Genomic DNA, 14,376 nt, shown 5'->3' with positions numbered 1-14,376 from the left:
AAGAAAATAAAAAAAGGAAAAATTGACAAAAAATGGGAGCTCCTCATAGGCCTAGGGCCAGCTGGTCTCAGTCCAAATGACTTCTTGCGTTATGCCAAAACAATGACAGCCTCATATCTCTGTCCACACAAATGTACACACTTGCATGTGTGCGCACGTGCACACACACACACACACACACACACACACACACACACACACACACACACACACACACGCGCGCGCGCGCGCACACACGTACACACACACACACATGCCTGCACACACCTTTCTAATCCACTTATGTTTGATACGCTTTTCCAAGTCTATCTTCAGTTGTCCATCTTTCCTGTGTGCAGTTGCTAGCTTTTCCTTTTGTGGGATTTAAGCTGCACCCCCCACCTCTCCTCTCTCTCACAGCCCTGTCTCACATTCTCTCTCTCTCTCTCTCTCTCTCTCTCTCTCTCTCCATCTCCCTCTCTTTCTTTTGTGCCTGCCTGCATCCCTTCCTTTCAATTAGTCAAACCTGAAGCGATCCACCACTGCACTGCCCCTCCTCTGCCAAACATCACTCGTCTTCTCTCCTCTTCTCCTCCCTTTCTGTGTCTTGATGGTTCTGTCACTTTTTCTCAATTAGCGGACCTGACAGGCAGCTCAGCCTGCTCCTCCTCTCCTCTTGGTAGTCCTCTGACACGCTCTCTCTCCAGCCCTCTCTCTCGCTCTATGAAATCTCACAGCTATTTCCCGAAGGGCAATATACAATTAGACATTAGTGTTATTTTGCTTTTCAGTGAAGAAGTGAAGAATGTAAGGCCCTCTTCAGGAATTGCATGGGCTAGAGCAGGTATAACAGGAGGAGATGGTGATGGAGAGAAGGAGAGAGGGAGAGAGGACGGTTCGGTACACTCAGTCAGCTGCCTCTAATTCAGCAGGCCTAATTCTCCTCTGCCTGTAGGTACTGTTCTAGATCCAGCCCCCTTCTTTGTCCTCCCTGTCGGCCTGCTTCTCTCAACCCACCGCGCTGTGAGAAATGCCTTCAGAACTTCTGAAAATCCCTCCCTGGGATGCAGCTCTGTTTGTTCTGCCTCTCACCCCTGCTCCGCCCGTGGAAAGGAGGGCATGCGCTGTGAACTCCCCTCCGTCATTCACTTGCCGATGCTGAGGTGTTTGTGTGTGTGGGTGTGTGTGAAGAAAGAGAGAGAGAGATTGAGAGAGAGAGAGAGAGAGAGAGGGGCTGCTGTGGCGTCAGCAGACTGCACTAAGACCCTGCTCACGTCGCCTGCAGCAGCAGCAGCAGCAGCAGAAGCAGCAGCAGCAGCAGCTTCCCTTGTCCTGGCCAGATTAATGGCTGAATGGGCTCTGCCATGCCCAGCGGTCCCCCTCTTGCCGCCCCAATGGAGGGCATGCTGAAACCGAGCGGGCTGGCATTATCGGGCGCAGCCAGACCACGCTGTGAAAGGGGATTACGCCGTCAATCGTCACGCTCACAAACAACATGCTGCCGCAGAAAAAAAGCCCCCTCTCCCAGCTAGGATAAAGACTGCCAAACAGCTCTCTGCTTTCCTCCCTCCCAAAATCAGAGAAAAAATGTCTTGTTTAAACAAAGGATTCCCCCCCTCCTACTGTAGATGAATTGGCATAAATGTGTGTGCTTATTAATCATGACAGCCAAGACAGAGACAGAGACAAAAGGGGAGAGAGAGAAGAATAGTGAGAAAGGTAGAAAATAGGTGAGAGAAAGAGAGGGAGAAAGTGAGGGTATGTAATTATCACCCCATTGCCCTCCTCAGAAAGCAGCACCTCCTGTGTTATTGGAGGGTTGTTTGCCCTCTCTGTGCATTTCATTAATTAAGACGGGAGGATGTGGAGGCCTCTCCGAGACGAGGTCATTAAGCCCACCACAACATTCCTCCCTCCACAGAGCCGGCACACAGCGCAGGCCCCATTGTTCCGCCGGCAGAAAGTGAGACATTCAACACTTGGAGCTGCTGTAAAAACCACGACACTGCACACACCATGCCAAATGAACTGCATCTGCACTTTCCGGGATCAAGCCGCACACTTGCCAACACAAATACGTCTGTCTTTCATTTAGCTTGTAGAGCCATGTTTTCCTCTGCCTCTCACGCCTTTCCTCCACCGCCACCCCCCTCCCTCCGTCGCTTGGTCTGCGGGTTGTGTTTGGAAGTGAGGCTGGCGGGTGAGACAGGTGCAGAGGCAGGGAGGGGGAGACGTGAACCACCTGGACTTCTCAACATGACATAGAGGCCATAGAGACACTTGTATGTGGTGCTGGTGGTCAGGAAGGCTTTCTGTCTCTCTTTATCACAATCACACGGATGAATGAAGATGCACAAACACACAAAATACCTTTACTTCTCTGTCTCTTTTCTCTCCCTTGCTGTCTTTCTGTTTCTTCCTTTCTCTTCTATTCCCTGCCACTGGTTCACTTGTTGTAATGCTGTGTATAAGGTCTTCTCCTTGTTTATTTCTGGAGCCTGTGGGTGGCAGGGAGGAGATGGGGAGGGCCCAGGTTTAACTATAATGTTTTGTTTTCGCATTACATAATATGTTCAGTAGAGCGTTTTTTTTTTTTTTTTTTTTTTTTTTTTTTTTGTTTTATAATATAAAAATGCCTTCAGTATTTCATGCAGCCATAATTCTGATTTTACTGTTACCTTGTTAGTACCGTCTCTTTCTTGTGGCAATGTGAAACTACTTAGTTCTTTTAGAGATGACTGAATTCTATTGATTGAGTTTATGGTTACCCTATTGCGGCGTTAAAGTGTGTTCTCACAGTGATGCTGTTATCTTTTGTCCAAATGCTGTGGTGGTCTTTCATCTCTTTCCATGTTTTCTCTCTCCTCCACCTTCAAAGTCCTTTGTGTTTTTCAAATGTCCCACCGCAGAATGAGCTGTGTGTTTGGTTGTGGTGCAAATGTCCTCCAGATGGGCTTGTTGTAATAGGCCCAGGTGCACTGGCTTAAAGGCCCTACATCCAATCGACCTTTCACCCCCTGTGTAGGTCAGTGAAGGGCACCAGCCCAGCTCCGCTTCCATTGTAAACACAAGCCTCAAATCCTGCCTTATCACTCTATTCAGATGGAGAGGAGTGCTATAGTGAGCTCCGAGAGAGGGGGGGAAAGAGGGAGATAAAGAAAGAGCCATATGTTTGGAGGACAAATTTCATACATTACAGGAATCCCGAAGACCGAGCTTGTCTTCTATTGTTTGCATTCTAAACGTGAGCAAGAACAGCAAACATGACAAGCAGAGCCAGTAGTTATTTGCGTACGAACACCAACAGCTGCATTGGACCTGAAGGATTATATGGGGTCGGTCTAGATAAATGCATCTCAGCGGATACTATCCTGTCTAATCAATTCTCTCTCTCTCTCTCTCTCTCTCTCTCTCTCTCTCTCTCTCTCTCTCTCTCTCTCTCTCTCTCTCTCTCTCTCCCTATCTATCCTATCTCAGCAGCTCCAGGGTATCCTCGCTTCTCAGGGAGTCTGGCCCACACCTTCCTTCCCATGAGCCACTTGGATCACCATGCCAACAGCGGAGTTCTCTACGGGCAGCACCGTTTCTATGACACCCAAAAAGGTGAGGCACAAAATGATTAAAATTTAATCAGACAGAAATGAGACATTTAAATCCAATTTATACAACCAAGTATGCAGTAATTTGATTTAGAATATTGATATAAGGATGCCTATAGGGATACTATCATGAGAGCTAAATAATCTAATTCTGTCATTGCTTTTCCCTTTCTGGTTAATGCATTCTCCTTTATTGCCCTGTCTTCCTTCGTCTCACAGAGAACTTCTACCTTCGAAGCCTCCCGTCCCAGCCTCCTCTCATCTCAGCCAATCACAGTTTGCCACCGATGTCCAGGGCAGGTCCAGGACACACTCAGGGGTCCTGCAGCAGAGACAGAGACCTGGGGGGAGGGTCAGGTCTACATAAGGGTCTGAAGGACAGTTCTGTGGAGAGAGGAGTGGTACCCACCAAGGACAAGGAGAGGTCCAGCAGCAAACAGGAGGCCAAGGAAAGGCAGCAGCAGCAGCAGCAGCAGCAACAGCAGCAGCAGCAGCACCATAGCCATCAGCCATCCCAACCCACACACCACCACCATTCCCACCCTCATCAGCAGCACCCCCACTACTCACAACACTCATTGCCTCTTGAGGAGGTCAACAGTAGGGCCCTGGAGAGGCACAAGACATCCCTCAACATGGAGTACAACAAGGAGCACCCCCAAACAATGGGCAAGCCCCTCAGTGCCTGCCTGCACAATGGAAAGATGCAAAACGGAGACGCAGGAACTGGAACAGGGGCAAAGGCCTCTATGTCCAGCTGTGGAGGCGAGGGCACAGCCCGTGGGTCTATGGGGGGTGGGGGGAGCAGCCAGGCCCGACATATGGGGTCCAGCGGCAGTAGTCGCTGCACCAAAGAAGGGGTGAGTGGGGAAATGAGGATCAGTGAACAGCCTTCAGACTGTCTGGAAAGGGGTCAGGCGCCACTCCACCACTCCCTGTCCTACTCTGTACCCCCACCCTTACACATGGGCTCTGCTGCTGGAGGAACCCACCCCCATCCTCACCCTCATGCCCACCCCCACACCCACCCTCATCCGGGGGGCTTCCATTGCCTCCAGCTCCACCCCAGCCATCCACATCATCCACATCATTCTCATCATGCACATCACCACCCTGACTTCTTCTGTCCACCACCTCCTGCCTCTTTAGCCAACCCTTCCTCACATGAGAGGGGGCCAGCCAATGGGGGACGGGAACCTAAAGTCACAGGGCCCACGTTTGTGCCATCTGTGGGACACCTTGGGGACAAATCAAGTGGGCCCTTTCAGCTTGGCAACCCTGAGTTTCAAGGAGTGGGTGGTGGAGGAGGAGGGGGCAGTGCCAAGGACAAGGTCATGGATAAGAATGGAGGTGGTGGGCACCATAGCAACTGGCACAGAAAACAACAGCAACAACAGCAGCAACAACAACAACAGCAGCAACAACAACAACAACCCCAGCAACAGCAGCACCCATACAGAAAGGCAGAGAAGGCACCAGACTGGATGCAGTCGCATCACCACCACCTCCAACCCTCACAGCTTCCCCCACCTCCCCAACAACAACAGCAGCCTCCACATCCTCAACAGCAGCACCAGGTTGTGCGATCCCGCAGTGCAGAGTGCATCAACAGTGGTGTGGAAACAGATGTGTTCAGGGCCTCCCTGCCCCAAGGGCCTAAAGCTGGACACTCTGTCCCCCACTCTGTCAACACTTCTCCCTATAGAGACTGTTCCCATCCAGGGCCCCCACCTAACTCTTCTCCCTTAGGGGGTAAAGGCATGGCTCAACATGGTGGTGCTGCAGCCCCTGCTGCTGGGGGTAGCTGCTCCTTACAGAGAGATGGCCAAAAGGTAGCCAGGATCCGCCATCAGCAACATGGTCGACCTGGCCCAGATGCCTCTTCTCCAGCTGAGCTGAACCAGGGGACCAGTCAGGAGTTGAAAAGGAAGATGGACATGTCTCCTTATGGCTACAACAGCAACAATGGGCAGCAGCACCACCACCAGCAGACCCCTGTGCCACCCTGGGCCATGAGACCTCCCCACCACATGCCACAATCTGAGGAGGAGCAGAGGAAGTCCTACATGGAGCTAGGGAGCGCTAGCCGGCAGCACCCCCAGCAGCAGCAACAGCAGCCAGCCATGGGCCTGCCTCCTCCTCAGCCTCCCCCTGCACCTCCTCTCAGCCAACAGCCGCAGCAGCAGCAGCAACCTGAGCCTCAGGGTGCAACGCAGGGGGAGAGCAGTGCCATGAAAAGCCTGCTGAAGTACAGCAACCAACAGCAGCCCCTGCTTCTCTCCCAGAAGAGCCCCTTTGGGGGGCTGGGCAGCCTCAAATCAGGTCCTGCTGGGGGAAGCTGTGCTCTGCAAGGCAGCAAGCAGACTCTACCTACCAGGAAGGGCCCAACCAATGACAGCGAGCGCCCTGATTGCAGTGGGCGGACCCGAGATATGGGGGAGGCAGGTCATGGGGAAAGCGAGGTGCGACAGCCGCCAGTGGGAATTGCAGTGGCTGTTGCCAGACAACGGGAGCCTCCTTGTCGTTCAGCAGACAGTCACCCCAGCAGCCGGCAGGGCAGGGTGCACCCCTCTGTGAAAGGTAAGTGCTCCGGGTCACTGCTTCAATAAACATAGGTGCAGGCAAGTGAGGGCAGCTTATTTTTCTCTGACCTGCGTATGACCTGGCTCTGAAAAAATAAACTAGAAACAAGCAAGCTCTAAAGCTGAAAAAGCATGATTTGACAACAGGAAAATAGTGGTGTTATTGAGTATTATTTGCTCATATCAATCACTTCTTTCTTACTGCTCTGAGCGAATTGTTTCACATGCAATTCTCATTGCTTTTTACAGCTCTTTTCTCTCCATATTAACTGTCGTTGAATAACCATTTGACAGTCAAACACATTAATTCCAAGCCATAATAACTATTTCATATGAAGTGAGTGGTATCCACATTATTTAGCATTTTTGCTATTTTCTGACAATAGAAAATAACTGGCTACAAGTTCCTAGATAGGTAATGTCAGTAAATGTCAGGGAATGAAGTAATGCCTGAACTGAGCATTTTTTTTCTTTCTTTGGTGTTGCTAATGACAACATCAGTATGACTCTTTACTACTGAAGAGAGCCTTACCACAAATAATAAAATCAACATTTAACATTCAACATGTCCCTGTGAATGATGCAGCTTCCCTCACGGCCAAGTGTTTGCCAAAATGGTCTAATTTTGAAATGCTGGAGTGTGGTGGTGAGCTGCAGCTTTCCTCGAAGTCTCTTCAAAATCTGCACATGAGATTTGGTACCTGACAAATGAAATGAACAAACAAATTTTGACCAGTCCGTAGTCCCCTGACCAATCCAATTTTGTCCCCCGATTTCATCTTGTGGAACAAAATTTGTAAAATAGAGTTATACGGAGGGACATGAAAAAAAACAATGGCAGACAAGAAGAAAAAAAGGCATATGAGGGTATGGTTTATACTGGGTTTTAGAAAGGTATATATATATATAAAAAAAAAAAAAAAATCCAGGCACTGACAGTGTTCCAAGAGGGTCTCTTGTGGGCTGGGTTAGATGGGGAATATCCTCACCGGGAGACCAAACGGCACAAGCTAAGGGTTAAGCTAATGTTTGTCTCACAGGACCACCACGCTCCATGTATCCCTCAGATCCTACCACTGAGGAGGAGAGGAAGCGACTGAGTGGAGAACAGATTGGTCTGACTTGCTTGGACAGAGACAGAGAGGCTTACATCAGGTGAGTCAGTGGCTGCAGTCCACTCCTTCATGTCATGTCTGAATCCTTGGTCTGTGATGTTATCTTGGTCATTGTCTTCCCTGGCCATCAATCAGATGCCCTTATTGTTTGTCTTATTTCCTCCATGCTAGGGATAATAAAGAAAGAGTGGAGTTTGCAAGGATCCACCCCTCCAACAGTTGTCATGGTGACCTCACCTCTCACCTCATGGTCCCAGGCGGGACTTCGCTTCAATCTGGCCAATTGGGAGATCCCACTGCACATACTGCTCACCACCATTGGATGCCAAGAACTGGAAGCCCCTCCCTCTGGATGACAGGACACTCCTATGGTGAGACAGTATGAGTACTTTTGAAAATTAAAACCAGAAATTGTTATTTTACTTCTGAACAGTGTAGTGCTACAAATCAGGTTAAGAGGGTAGTATTAGTCCTGCTTATCTAAACTGAGGCAAATATCAAAACTGAAGGTGTTTTTATCCTCAACTGACTTTGAGAAGGGAATTCACGCCGTAAAATCTGACTCAGAGTGTTGTTAGTCCCTTAACGTCTGCCACAGTCAAGACTCTCATCTTGAACTTGTAGAGATTTCAGCAGCCCGGATGATTGCCAGGCAATTTCAGAGTCAATTTCATGTTTTTTTATGTTTCTATGTGAAGCACTATGTAAACTCTGTTATAAGATACGTGCTATAAAGTAATGTTTTTCCTCTTTTTCTGATTAACGTATAGCTTAAGCTGCTTTACAGCTAATGTGATAGATATGGAATTTAATTGGAAATCATTTCTGTAATGTAGGGATTGGTCACACAGCCCTGCACCAGAATCTTCCCCCTGGTTTCTCAGCAGCCATGCCAGGCCCACTGCAGCCAGTCCTGCCCCTGCCCCAGGACCCCTCTGCACAGCTGGTGGTCCTGCCAACAGAACCTCCAGCCCATCCTGCCACCCATCACCTTGGTATGCCATAACCTCACTTGTTACTCGAGTGATTGTGTTTTTTTTTTTTTTTTTTTTTTTTATAGAGCACCTCTAACATATATACCTCAATACAAGCCAAACAAGCTACATGTGAATGCATGTTCCTCACTCATTCCTTATGTGTGTTCACAATTTAACACACATAAAACCCCATACATTCAGCTTCACTACACTCATATTTCACTGCTGCACATCCCATTAACAAATTATTAATGCAGTAATTTCACTATTCATACATACACTGTGCTGCTAATGTTAAAATAACTGCAGTGGTGCCAGCACAGGCTGCTTTTGAGTTTCCCTTTAATGGGCTCGTTCTCTTCTTTTGCTGTACGCACACACATACACGCACACAGTTCAGTCATTTCCTGCACACCGCCTCCTCCGCCTCACAGGAATGGGCCTTTCAATGGGTCAGGGTGCTCATCCAGAGCCATATGTGTCTACACACATACACACGCACATGCTCACACATGCACGCTCTCACATACTCTGTCATCATCACCACACCAGAGGAAGGGGAAGTGTGAGAGAGTGAGGGAGAGATCACTTCTCAAAAGTCATCACAGGCACATATTCAGTGAACAGGCTGTGAAATTTAATTAGCTCTCTATCCTTGGTGGTACGTTTCCTTCTGTGCTCCACAGGAGTTCCAGCCGAGAGGGGAAGTGCATCCACAAAACCCTTCTCACAGGATACATTAGCCTAGCTGAGTTAATGTCTCTGAACAAGGGTTCTTGGTGTGTCTGTGAGAGAGGGGGTGGAAGGGCGGGTCAAGTTGGACATGCCCATTAATGAGTGCTGTGTGAAATATAGAGAGTAGAAAAACACATTGGGTCGGCCTTCTTAGTGTGGGCCCACTCCCCAAGCTGGGCCTGTGTCATAGCCAATCTGTTCAGCTGCATCTCACCCACATCAGCTTCTTCTGGTCCTTGAAGCCACATAAGGAGAGAGGTTGTCCACCCACAGTCATGGGAACCAGACTTCCTGCTGGCTCCCCTCACAGACCCCCCTCTGTGGTTTGGCTGGGGCAGGTGGGACTTTTAGCCCGAGAAGCCATGTCAATTACCCCAGTGGGACAAATACGAATTTCCATTCAGGGATTCGGACCACTAATCAACCTATCGGGCGTCATGATCATTATCATCATCATCTGTTCACATTTCATCACTGTCATAACTTTTTTTTTTTTTCCAACATTCCAGCACACTCTCAAGGCAGTTCTTGTGAGACAGGGTTCTGTTCAGAGAGCGTGGGATTGCTGCTGCCTGGGGAGACCTTGTTCTCAGAAGTCAGAAATCTCTCTTGAAGAGATTTGTCCATGTCTGTGCTACAAAATGTGAATACAATGATTTTTAAATTATCTATAATGGCTTCACTGTTTTGGAATGTGTGTGGGAGGTAGTTAATGAGAGATATGGATTCCAATGTGTTGCACACAATGTCGATGTGTATGAACCTATGTGAGAAGTCTGAATAAGTGTGTATGTGTGTGCGCGCCGTTTTGTTCTAAGGTAGCCCCCTCCATCACAGCCCTCCTCCTCTCTCTCATTAGATGTGATGGAGCAGCCTGGGCTATGGCCCCCTGTGTATGGCGCCCGGGGCCCACCCTCCCACATGCAGCATCCTGCTGTGTACTCCCGCTCCCAGTTTCTACGGCAACAGGAGCTGTACGCTCTCCAGCAACATCAGCAGCTCCAGCATCAGCATCAACACCAGAGCCACCAGTCGCAGCAGCCACAGCCACAGTCACAGCCACAGCAGCAGCACAGAGCCACTCATGGCATGGACATGCAACATCGCACTGCTCACAACACACAGGTGATTATTAAGTCAGCGGAGACAAGCAGAAATGAGGAGGATTATAGTGTGAAGATAGCTTGATTTACATAGACTGATTTGCATGAGTATATGCAAAGGCAGGCATTGCACCTTTGCAGAGATGGATTGAAAATGGCCACACACATAAAATATGTTTGCCTATCTATTCATCTATCTACAGTAGATACAGTGTTTACAGAAACACACATGCACACACACACACACACACACACACACACACACACAAACAGAAAATAAGAGCAAGTCTTCAGCACACTAAAGTGAGTCATGAGTCAGCTCAAACTGTCACACGACTATTTAGCCACAGTGTGGGACTATTCTTAGCTCCCCCAATACTATTCTGGGATCTGCTGATTTTCCCACAGGGATGGCGTGGGCTTAATATAGGCTGTGGGGCAAACAGCCTCATTTGTATTTGTACACACAGCACAGTCAATATACCCAGAGGACCCAAATAAATGCATGGTGCATTGTTAGGAATGCAATCTATCTATGGATGAAGTCTTTAGTGACAATGACTAAATTGCAAGGGACTGCTTAGGAAATTGTGAATCCACCTGCTTCATTTTTTAAAAATTTGTTTGTTTAAATTGGAATGGCTTTATTTCCATGCCCTAGATGCAGAAGAGGCCAGATGAGCCTTCAGTTGAACTGGAAGAACTTATATCTGAGCCCAGGACATCCAAGCCTTCCAAGCCCTATTCGTACAACCCCCAGCCCAGGAATGCCTCTCCCCCTGGGGCCTGTGCTGCGCACCTCTCCCCCTGCTGCCAGTCGCCTTCACTACGACCTCACCCCAAAAGCACACCCTCTACCCCCTGCCCTGCTCCGAGCCCGGCAGCTGCAGCCCCTCACTCTCCTGCCATCAGCCCAGCTCCACCTCAGATACCCAAGGGGGCTGAGCCCCAGGACAAGAGAGGAGAGGGACAACCCCCACAGGATTATCCAGAATCTCTGGAGCCAGGTAAGGATAAGCATGTATAATGTGATTATAAGCATGCAGGCATATGTGATGCTGTGTCTTTCAGATGGTTTTGATGCACTGCATGTAGTAGCTACACTATAAGCAACATGGATAATATCGGGAAATAGTCTGTTGAAGGAAATCCTTTCTTTAATCAGTTTAGGATGCTGCTGGGTTACAGATTTTTTAGCTCTGTCCCTTAAGGCCTGAAAATGAGATGCTAAAAAGGTCTGACACAGCAACAGAAGAAGCATAGTACAGCCTAGAATACAGCAGCAGCCTCTATCCAATGGTAATTGGAGGAGCCATTGTTGTTAATGATGCTTTTTTTCTGCTAGAGTTGTGGTAATGTGTGTGGGTGGCTCTGTTGGCGAGCCCCTGATTGACTGAACAGCTCTAAGCTGCAGAAAATGGCTGCCGGCTGAGCTGGGGCTTTCCAGTACCGTTACCTCAGTAATGACAGAGAAACACCTCGCTTCCAGCCCTGCCTCTCCTCCTCCCCCACAGGCCCCACACTCTCTTCATCATCATTACTGTCTGGCTAACGGCTGCTGCACGCCAGAGGAATTGTGTCAAGGCACTCTGATAAACCAAAGGGCCTGGCCCACTTCAAATAACACATTCACACACACTTGCATGTGGTCCTCTGCCCTTCCTGCTTCTGGGAGATCAAGGCGCACTGCCACTTCATTTCCTTTTCCCCTGTTTTTCACCTCTCATGACCCAAGACTGGGCACTCTCAGAGTGTGTCCACTGGCGGCCCTCTGAAATGTTTCTGGTGGCCTGCGATGAGTTAAGGTGTCATGATGAAATGCATGTATTAAATATACATATAAATATACATTTGAATTCTCTGTAGAATTTCTGTGGTCTCTGGACCTAAAACACCACCAATTATCAATTTGTTTGTATTGTGTGGAGAAACAGTTGCCATTTTTTATTACATACGTATGTAATAAAAAATGGCAACTGTTTGGAAATAGAAACCTTTTCCACCCAAAAAATAGGCCATCATCACCAGAGGCTAAATCATCGTCAGACAGTAGCTGATGGGTTCTGAGATTGCACAGTACTTTCCTTGATATGGAGAAGTGATGTTCGTAATCTGCAAGCAGGTGAATGTAATGCACAAGGCATTTAACATAAAAAGCCATTATGATACTAGTCATAAGCAAGCGAGGAGCACACAACTAAGTTTGAAAATTTTCAAAGATGCTTAACTGCCCAGCAGTAAGTTTTTCACAAATTTGTTTTAACCTCATTAACTACAAATTGTGTTTATTTTACATTACTTCCTCTAAACCATTTCAAAAGCATAAATTATAGTCATGCATCTTTGTCATTAAAACATCGAACAAACATTTTTCTCCTCCAGAAAACAGACATTTCTCGCATGATTCACAATCGGCATGAGCTTTAGTCTAGAACTGGCTATTAAAGAAAAGATTTATTTTGGTCCCGAGTCATCAAAATTTAAGAGCCTCTGCCCTAGAGGTAGCAAGAGAGTGAACTTTACAGTGGGCTTGATGTTTCACATATTTTGAATTACCTAACTTCTCTTAATATAAGAGCATCATGAAGTTAAATGGTGTACTTTCAGATGATAAGTCTTTTGGTAAAATCGTGCACCATCGAGATTTACTTAGAATAATTATGCATTTATTGACAATGAATAATTCTATTAATTATGTTTCTGTCTTGCCATAGATTTGCCTCCTGGATATACCTACCCTGCCATTGCCATTGGTTACAGGAGCGGGCCTTCCCCGCAGGATGTCCGACTGGCTGAGCCAGCCGACTTGGAAGCAGTCCAGGTGGAGCCTGCTGAGCATGCTCCCCAGTCTCTCTCCAGCCTTGGGGAGGAGCTCGACTGCCAAGCTGTGGTTAGGCCCCTCCCCGAGCCCCTCCCACAAGAGGAAGTAGAGCAGGAAGAGGAGGAAAGGGTGGTGGAGAGAGTTCTGGAGCAGAGGGAGGAGGTTGAGGTAGCCACGGTAACAGCAGCAAGCTATGTGCCTGTAGAGAAGGAGGTGGAGGTTCAGGGGCCTGGCGAGGAGGAGGTGCTGGTTTGCCCCCCTGCTGAGAGCCCGGTGTGTGAGGCTGCTTCCTGTCCAGTTCCCCTTTCCACAGAGGAGTGTGAAAGGCCAGAAGCTGTCATCACCTTGGAAGAGGAAGAGGAGGAGGAGGCGGCTGAGGAGAGCCAGGTGGAGCATGTTCAGGAGGTTAAGGCGATAGGGGAACAGGAGCCAGAGCTGGCCACCATCATCGAGCTTGACCCTGCTTCCCCTGCAGTCCCTGAGCCTGAGCCCAGAGCCCTGGAGGAAGTAAAGGATGGGGAGCAGCATGAGAAGCAGATGACCCCTGATAATGCTTCAGTGGATTTGGTGTGCCTCTCCCCCTCAGCTTCCACTCCCAGCTCGAGCCAGGCAACTATCACCGTTCCCCACAAACCTCCTGTGCCCTGCTACTGGAGCCTGGAGCTGCTGATTGCCGCTGCCTTCTGCACAGATGTACCTCCGTTCCCCTTGTTTCCTTTCAGCGCCCCATCAGTTGCCCAGTCACAGCCTAGCCCCCACCATGGCATGGAGCTGCTGAGCGAGCTGGCAGATCTTGAGCTGCAGCAGCAAAGACGCACCTGTGGGAAAAGCCAGGGTGAGGGACCATGGGTCTCACATTACTCATGTTACACATTACCATGAACTCAGAAGCACACTCATATCAGCAGAATGCACTTTTCCCTCATAGTTTACCCTCCTTTTCCTCCCTGTCCACTGAGACCAGCTCCCACTCCCCCTCAGGCCTAGCCTCTGTCACTCAGCTTTCTCTCCCAGATCCTCCTCTCTTCCTGCTGGTCTCGAGAGCCTCTGGTGTATTCTAACTCCTCCCCAGAGAAGCTGTCTGCATGCCTGCTTGCCGTTTCTCTTCTTTGGTGTGTTAAAGGCACTTTTACTTCCTAAAAGGCTGTTCTAACGTTGGAGGAGCCTCGGGAGAGGGAGAAGAAGCAGGAGGACAGGGCTGAACTGCTAGTGAGGGGTGTACACCTCCCTTCCTCCCTTTTCCCTCCCACCTTTCCTCAGGGAGCTGTCTCTCTGTCTCTCCATCCTGCTGCTGTTTGATCCACACATACACACATAGATCCACACGCACACATGCACACAAATACACACACTTTAACAAAAAGGAAAAAACAGCAATTGGCTTCCCCCTCTCCCCAAAACACAACACGTTACTGAAAGTTAGTGTGTAATCACAAAAGCAGTCGATGTTTTCAGCACCCTGGAG

At 48.7% G+C, this 14,376-nt stretch overlaps 1 protein-coding gene across 1 annotated transcript in view; it reads left to right on the top strand.

Moving 5' to 3' along the window:
- Positions 1-14,376, top strand: part of bahcc1a (BAH domain and coiled-coil containing 1a) — a 71,249-nt gene that overhangs the window by 38,494 nt on the left and 18,379 nt on the right. The window contains exons 4-11 of the mRNA XM_030057319.1: positions 3,457-3,582; positions 3,798-6,158; positions 7,201-7,315; positions 7,447-7,646; positions 8,112-8,270; positions 9,847-10,112; positions 10,752-11,097; positions 12,805-13,746. Of these exons, the coding sequence (XP_029913179.1) occupies positions 3,457-3,582; positions 3,798-6,158; positions 7,201-7,315; positions 7,447-7,646; positions 8,112-8,270; positions 9,847-10,112; positions 10,752-11,097; positions 12,805-13,746 (4,515 nt within the window). The remainder of the gene's footprint in view (positions 1-3,456; positions 3,583-3,797; positions 6,159-7,200; positions 7,316-7,446; positions 7,647-8,111; positions 8,271-9,846; positions 10,113-10,751; positions 11,098-12,804; positions 13,747-14,376) is intronic.

The sequence above is a fragment of the Myripristis murdjan genome, chromosome 8 (assembly GCF_902150065.1).
Source record: "Myripristis murdjan chromosome 8, fMyrMur1.1, whole genome shotgun sequence".
Taxonomy (NCBI): Eukaryota; Metazoa; Chordata; class Actinopteri; order Holocentriformes; family Holocentridae; genus Myripristis; species Myripristis murdjan.
This window is presented reverse-complemented; position numbering and strand designations above follow the sequence as displayed.